Below are 7,281 nucleotides of genomic sequence, written 5' to 3'. Positions count from 1 at the left end.
GGGGGGGGCTATTTTTAGCGGTCCAACTTTGACCTCCAAACGAAAGAGGGTGGCACATAATCACAAGAACCGCATAATCAACCATCCGTTTCATGTCTTTCCGGTATTTTACGCTCCAGTCTGATCGGGGTCCAAAACAAAAGTTTCTCCCCCGTTCATCATGAGCTTCCTGGCGACTGAAGAGGACAAGACAATTCTGAGCGAGGCATTCGCGTTCATCGCAGCGTGTGGCAGTGAAACTTCCTCTGTCAGCGTCGATACTACAGATGATAACAGTGGCTTGGATGACGTTCCCTTTCTCGATGACCTCATCGACAGCAACAGCCTCGAGTTACTAAATGGATCTGACATCAACGAACAAGACTCAACATCCTCCGTCGCGCCTGCAGTAAAAGCAAAGCCGCAGAAACCCAAGAAAAAATCAACGAAAAAGCGACGAGTGAGGAGTGCTGAGACGTCATCAACTGGGCTGCAGCGACGGAAAAGGGCGGAGTTAGCGAGTTTACGCGAGCAGGTGGAGGAGTTACAAGGCGTTCTTGATCAGTTAAAGCGCGCTGGTCCTCTTGCTTTGCCACTCAGTAAAGATGGAGTCGATACGTTTGAGTCGGATAGGGGAACTCAATGGCACAGCCACGCAGTGGAGCAGTATCGACTGCGCTTACAGGCGGAGAAAGTCAACCGACAACTCAAAGCTATCATGAAGAACCACATCAAAGTTCGCGAATCATTAGGCGGTGTTTTACAGAAACGATCTGTGCTTTACGTGAGTATTTTTGTGCAGAAAATTTAGAAATGCACATTTCTAATCGTGATATGTGACTGATGTAGGGTATGGACTACTTGATGAATGACAATGCACCAAGGTGTAGCGCTGTTCTGCATGGAGCCAATCATGTCGATGCTTGGATGGCGCGTTTAGAGAATACAACCGAGCACCTTCGTCTACTTTCCAGGTCCAGATTCGAAACGAATCAGCATCTGGTGTTGGTAAACAATTCTGTACAGTGTAAATACGACGAGCGCCGCAAGACGAAGATTATCGAGTTTGAAACGACCACGCCTTTGAACTGCTCGCTCCAGGAAGCCAGCAGCTTCCTATGGACCGACTTCCAATCTGACAGGGTACGATTGTTGTTTAGTATTTTCTTACTTATTTTTATTTAACTGATTATTTTTTTTTTAGATTTTGGGGAACAAGCCCGACACGCTCATAAAGAAAGTGGTGTTGACGATGCCCAGCCGCAAGGGGACAATTGCAGCTGAAAAACTGCATTTTCTCCGCAAATACCAGAACGAGGATGAGATGGTGCTCACCTGGGCCGATATCATGGTTTTACCGACGAAAAGAGAGCTCCAGTTCAGGACAGAAGGCATTATCGTGCTCTCTCCTTCCACGACCAAACCCGACCAGACCACGTGTCGTTCATTTCTGAAATTGTATCTGGACACCAACGACATTGACTATCAACTACGACCAGAGGATGTTGCCTACGCCCAAGATATTGTTCTTGGTGCGATGACTATGAAGCTCCGACTGTACTGGCAGTCGTTTCAAAACATGTTGATTGAGGGGGCTACTCGAACACCATACACCTGTTAGCTACACTTTCTCGCTTTCAACTATCAGTTTCTTCTCCGCTTAGTGACAACAATGTACCATTTAAATTCCGACACAATATGCAGACTCACTAAGCTTCACGATGGTTCTTATCAACAAGAAGTATCCTCTGACGAGCTCATATTTGCGGATCATTCTTTGTACTGTCGCGTATATTCACCAAAAAGTTGGCAGGGGCTTACACAAAGGGCAGAAGAAAGCATGACCCATAGAAAAGAGAAACTGAAGACTCGCTTTTTTGGTACAAAAAAAGATTTTTTTGCTAGCACATTTCTGGACGGAGCAGCCGAGCTACAAATACAAGTGGATGGAATGGTCAAACCGACTGGTGTTTAAAAGTGGTAAGCCAAGAACAGCAGACTATCAATTTGGCGAAGGTTACGCACTGGACCACACAGCGACGTCACGAAGAAGAGTTCTACCGTTCTTAAATTGACCGAAATTGTATGAAATAGTACCAACATCTCGCGTTTTTTTCCCCTAGTGTTATGAATTACAGTAGTTGGGGCGATCAAATTGGAATTAACGTCCTTCCTCATTCTTAAACTAAAATAAGCTTGCTTTCAGTAAACCGGTAGTCAAAGGTGCTGCAAGGATCACTAGCACTGCGAGACACATTATCCCCCCCCCCCCCAATCACAAATGCCATCACTGCATCGCCGATCTTTAACCAATAGCCTCTAGAATCAGCGCTTGTTTTTATCCATCTACAGGTGAATACTCTTCGACTACCAGGCCAGGCATCTGGTTGACTGGAGTAATTGTAGTTAAACGTGCCGTGTTTATGGTTCCAGTAGGCGAGTAGGAGATTCTGAACATGGATGGCTCGCAGTTGTTTCAACCGTTTGTAGCAACCTGACACGTGAAAGTGGTAGGCGGTGCCGACTACGACTTGAGTCTCGATACTGTCGACGTTCTTGAGACAGAAACTAGCTCCTTTGAAACTTTGGTAAAGCACCTTAAAGATAACGTCTTTCAGCTTACTTGCACCAGGTAACATGTTGAGCGGGGTGGAAGTAACCACGAGAACCGTGCCAGCAAGAAGGGTGAGAATTGAACGAAGAAATAGCATAATTTATTTCGATGTAGGATCGTGTATCTGCTGGTGGTTGATGTTCGTCGGAGAGAATTGGGAAATGAGAAGCATTGTAGTACTTGCGTGCCTCCATGCGGAAGCATGATCCACGAGTCCGTATTCTTATCCACTGGGTTTGGATTCGGTTTGCCTACTTGCGGCTTTTGGTGGTGCCTCATACTGAGACTATCCTCTACACGTAGACGCATTTCATACTATTGTGCGTAAATCGACGAACGGATGACAAGCTTGCTGCCTAGACGCTGGTACACAACCGTACACGCGGACAGCTTCAAACAAAGGGGACGTCAAATGATTTCTTGTTGGTGAATGTGGTCATGCAGCCCCTAGGTCTGCCTTTGAGCTTAAATAGAAAATTACAGGTGGTTCATTCTCGCGTCACATCATTTAAGCCCATTGAGGTGTTAGAAACATAGATCCATACAGTAGTGCCTCATTTTTTACGAGTTGTATTTGATCGACAACCTTACAGACTCTGACGATGATACGGCAACACAACTCAACCAACATGTTGTGAACGACTGCCCGTACAGTCGAAGCTTGATAGCCATCGCACCGAGAGCAATATCTTGGACGTCGACTTAATGAATCTATGACTTGTTGAAAAAAAAAAAATCTCTCAAAATCACTGAAGGTAATTTTCACTACTGGCAAAAGGTTTTCCTGCATGACGGTGCGTCCTCTTGAGGAGAAAGCTAATCGAACACCATGTAATCAAGTAACTGCGTAAGTCTAACAACAATATATGAATTTATTTTCGATTGCATTGTTACCAATTTTCATCATGTTTAATAAAATAGTTGTATACCAAGTTGCAGCTTTACTTTATAAAACGTAACCATGGACAACACAACGCCGGCTATTTTCATAAGCTCCCACAACACATATGCAGTAAGAATTGCGAAGTCCAAAGTAGATCGAATAAATAAATACCTGTTCTAGAAAGATATCAACGATTTCGATGTACTGTTACAAACTACATAACTAGATCAGTTGTAACAGCCCTAGAATCATCACGAGAATCCAACTGGAACAGACAACACTAACTGGAAACACTACGAGTCGACCGTCAACAAGAAAGACAAAATATTGTTGCTTGGCGTTGGCTTGGAGCCACGATAATTTTAACTTAGGTCTACCACTCTTAGATACCTGTAGCAGCTACTCTATAACTCGGTCCCGGTCGCTTCTCACCGCACATCATTTCTTGCTCTTTACATTATAGAGTTCAACGGTGCGATGCTTGGCGAATATCTTCACCGACCTCTGCAGACGAAGTCTCAGTTCCTTCACCTTAGAAAACTACTCGCTCTTAAACCTGGGTTTGTAGGATGTAGCTTAATTTCTGAATGACATTACCGTTAGCTGTAAACTTGTTGCAGTTTAAAGGATCCAGCCGCGCTACGCAAAACAAAGAGGGCTACAGGATATAACAGACAAGCGTGTGAGAATGGCACATGGTCGGTATCCAGAATTGAGCAATAATCCGATGCTGTGTCGCTTTATACATCGTCGATGAAAAAGGTATTTGCATTCCAATTAATCCATCTGAGCCACTTCGACCTTAACAAAGTGTGTTCGATCTACTGCACGCGCTCATACGTAACTGTTTGCACTAAGCTCTGGTCCAGCGGTTTGTAGATAGTGAATTCATACTTGTCCGGCTCACAGTTGGTGCCGCACTGGCATAACACGGTGAACTTGTAGTTGGTACCGGCTACCACTTGCGTCTCGAGTTTGTCGACTTTTGGGTCGCAGCTAAGGTTAGACCTCTCAAATGCTTGGTTGAACATCTCCATGTCCTCCTCGGTGATTTCCTTCTCGTTAAAAGCACCGGGTAGGAAGGGTTGGGCAGAGGTAACCACAAGGGCCGTGCCAGTGAGAAGAGTGAGGATGGAGCGAAGGAATACCATAGTGATGGCGATGTAGTCCGGGAGAGTGTCGTTGCTGGTGGTTGGTCTTCGTGAGGAGAATTGCGAAATGAAAACCAATATGGCTCTCGTGAAGACATGGCTCTCCTTCATATCCACTTGAGTCGGTTTGACTGCTTTCGGATGTTGGCAGTGCCTATACGCTTGACGAACATCTCCATGTCTTTCAATTTGTCGTGCGGTCCATACTGCCTTGAGGCTATCATACACGCTGACGGAGGATGGTTTATGCGATACATCCCAACAATAAGGCAATCTACCGCGCTTGACGAGTGAGCGTGGGTACTATTACTTCTATTCTGTGGCAACCCCCACAGGCTAGCGATTATGGATTGTGTAGGCGCGTCTCACCTTACACTGCTCTCTCATTGTTGGAAAAAAATCTCACTCTCGTGCCACATATCATTTAAGTCTCACCAAGCACTGAATACATTAGGAGTATGGAGTAGTGTCTCAGTACAATTTCTAAATAAATTTGAATTTGATCAGCGACGTTACGATGCGAAGAACTCACACCCGAATTATGCCGGGTGTTGAAAAAGTATTGATTCCAATAAAGGATGCTCAATCGAGAGATGCGATCGCAGGTAATGTGAATGGTACACTAATGATGCTAGGCAAAACTCACCAACAAACTTGAGGTGATCAGGTAGTCCAGGAAATGTACACGATATCGCGCTTTCCACTAGAGAATCTTGTTCACCAAAATGAGGTGCCAAAGCAGCGAATTCATGACTACCAGGTGGTAAACCGGTGACTGTTCTACCAACATGCATGTCTCTGGCAGCTTCATACCGGAGGTAAGTGTTCTGGACTCCGTCTAGTGACCATCCTGTTCGAAAATGAACTGCTGTTGACGATAGGCAAGCCGTGGATCCTGATGCATAGTAGGTAGCGGCACCTTTGCGCATCGAATGCGTACCTAACTCGTCTTTACCAATTCCACGACGTCGTAATTCTTGTGATATATCTTCAGTTTCAAAAAGCCGATGCAAACATTTTCTAAAACGTTCGTACTGGTTTTTTCCCGGAAAAAGTCGATCAGTGTCGTCAAAAGATGATGTTGCCCAAAAGATTGCTAGCGCCATCACCGGACAGATAGAAGGCGTTAACGGGTTAGCGTAGACGTGCCTGGGATCTCGTGGTCTGTTACCTTCTTGGTCGTTTTTTTTGATGCGCGAAATAGATACACAACGCATCCCCGCTCCATTCCATGCGCCCAAGGCGAATGCCGAAAGCATTTGCCGACCGGCACATCAAATTCCAAGCAATGATCATATATGTACGCGCAAAAGCCATGTCCTTAGATGGATTCACGAGAAGCTTCTCACACAAGAAACTTTACAGCTCAAATGAAAAGGGATCCTTGCCAGTCTTTGCGCTAATTTCCCCTTGCGCAGCTGCTTTAACCATCTGCCGCTTTAACCCCTTAAAATACTTGTGAAGCTCTTTCTCCATTGTTGGTGGAATCTCTCGCCCATAATCCCGATAGAGATTGAAAAGCCCAACTTTGTGTGTGTTTAATGCTGCGTAGCTGAGGCAACCTCCGTCTGGTTTCTCCAGCGTGAACAGCCAAGCACCAAACACAGAGGTCTGTACATCATCAAATAGTAGTGTGCGTGTGTGTGTGTGTGTGTGTGGGGGGGGGGGGGGTTCTCTGGGTTACGGTCGAGCACGGCCTTCAGTCGCTTGCGAAGTTGCTTTACAGTGAGGATTGATACATCGCCGAGTTTCTCCGCAAACGTAGGTGGAATAAGGCGGGGTTTATAGCGAACCACCCATGCAATAAAGCGTCCATATGAATTCTCGTACACCGCGACCGTGCGCTCACCTTATTCCGCTGTATCTCCGTAACCTGCTTCTCGAGCACGTCAAAGTCGACATCCACCATGGTGGAGAGGCTTCTCTTATGTGACTGTTCAGCTTGATTACGGTGGCGATGCGGACAAGTGTCCTACGAACAAGTGAAAAACGACGATTTTCTGGCTAAAACTGAATCCTATACTAAAACTGGCTCGCTGCGATTTTCATTTGGAAAATCTAGGACCTAATGTCCGAGAAGGCATGGGTACATGTCCTGGAGAATGCTGGTTATCCGAGGATATAAAAACGCAAGCGCCGTAAAGCGATAAAGTTAAAGTCAACAACAAAATTCTGAATTGAAGTGGTTATTTTTTTTCTTCAAGACTTGTTTTTATCATTGAATTTGCAGCTTCCGCGTTCTATTTACAGCAGTGTTTAACGGGATGGATGAGTCTTCTGATCTTCTTCGCTTTGAATGTGGCCATCCGATATTCTTCTTGTTGGTGTTAAATGTCACCCAAATATCTTGCGTTTCACTGTTCAGTGTAAAGGAGTATATCGAATAGATCGTCGAGTTTTCTTCTCGGCTTTCACCACAAGTGATGCTGAAAATTATCTGTTTTTGTAGATCCGAATGGACATGAAGATACTTAATTGGTACTGCTCAGCGCACCATGTCCTCAGATGCGCTTCCTCGGTCTGGAGGCCGGCCTCTTCAGTTCACGCGACGTACAACGCGTCATCCCCCAATCTGCTGTGTCTGGATGAATGATGTCCAAGCTTCACCATGTTTGCTCTCGTCACCGCCGGGCGTTTCACCACAGTAGTATTGT

General features: G+C 45.5%; 3 protein-coding genes across 3 annotated transcripts; 1 reads left to right on the top strand and 2 right to left on the bottom strand.

Annotated features, from left to right (window-relative positions):
* On the top strand, positions 1 to 2,166 carry PPTG_03491 (hypothetical protein). Its single transcript, XM_008896166.1, has 3 exons — positions 1 to 763; positions 829 to 1,122; positions 1,184 to 2,166. Exons 1-3 carry the CDS (start codon positions 161 to 163, stop codon positions 1,598 to 1,600), a joined length of 1,314 nt encoding a protein of 437 aa, XP_008894414.1. The 5' UTR covers positions 1 to 160; the 3' UTR covers positions 1,601 to 2,166.
* Positions 2,167 to 4,166: 2,000 nt separating this feature from the next.
* PPTG_03490 (hypothetical protein) lies at positions 4,167 to 5,061 on the bottom strand. Its single transcript, XM_008896165.1, has one exon. The coding sequence runs from the start codon at positions 4,736 to 4,738 to the stop codon at positions 4,298 to 4,300; it is 441 nt and encodes a 146-aa protein (XP_008894413.1). The 5' UTR covers positions 4,739 to 5,061; the 3' UTR covers positions 4,167 to 4,297.
* PPTG_21313 (hypothetical protein) lies at positions 5,058 to 6,308 on the bottom strand. Its single transcript, XM_008896566.1, has one exon. The coding sequence runs from the start codon at positions 5,884 to 5,886 to the stop codon at positions 5,167 to 5,169; it is 720 nt and encodes a 239-aa protein (XP_008894814.1). The 5' UTR covers positions 5,887 to 6,308; the 3' UTR covers positions 5,058 to 5,166.
* Positions 6,309 to 7,281: the final 973 nt, after the last annotated feature.

The sequence above is a fragment of the Phytophthora parasitica genome, assembly GCF_000247585.1.
Source record: "Phytophthora parasitica INRA-310 unplaced genomic scaffold supercont2.4, whole genome shotgun sequence".
NCBI lineage: Eukaryota > Oomycota > Peronosporomycetes > Peronosporales > Peronosporaceae > Phytophthora > Phytophthora nicotianae.
The sequence above is the reverse complement of the archived record's forward strand: the minus strand, read 5'-3'. Positions and strand labels throughout refer to the sequence as shown.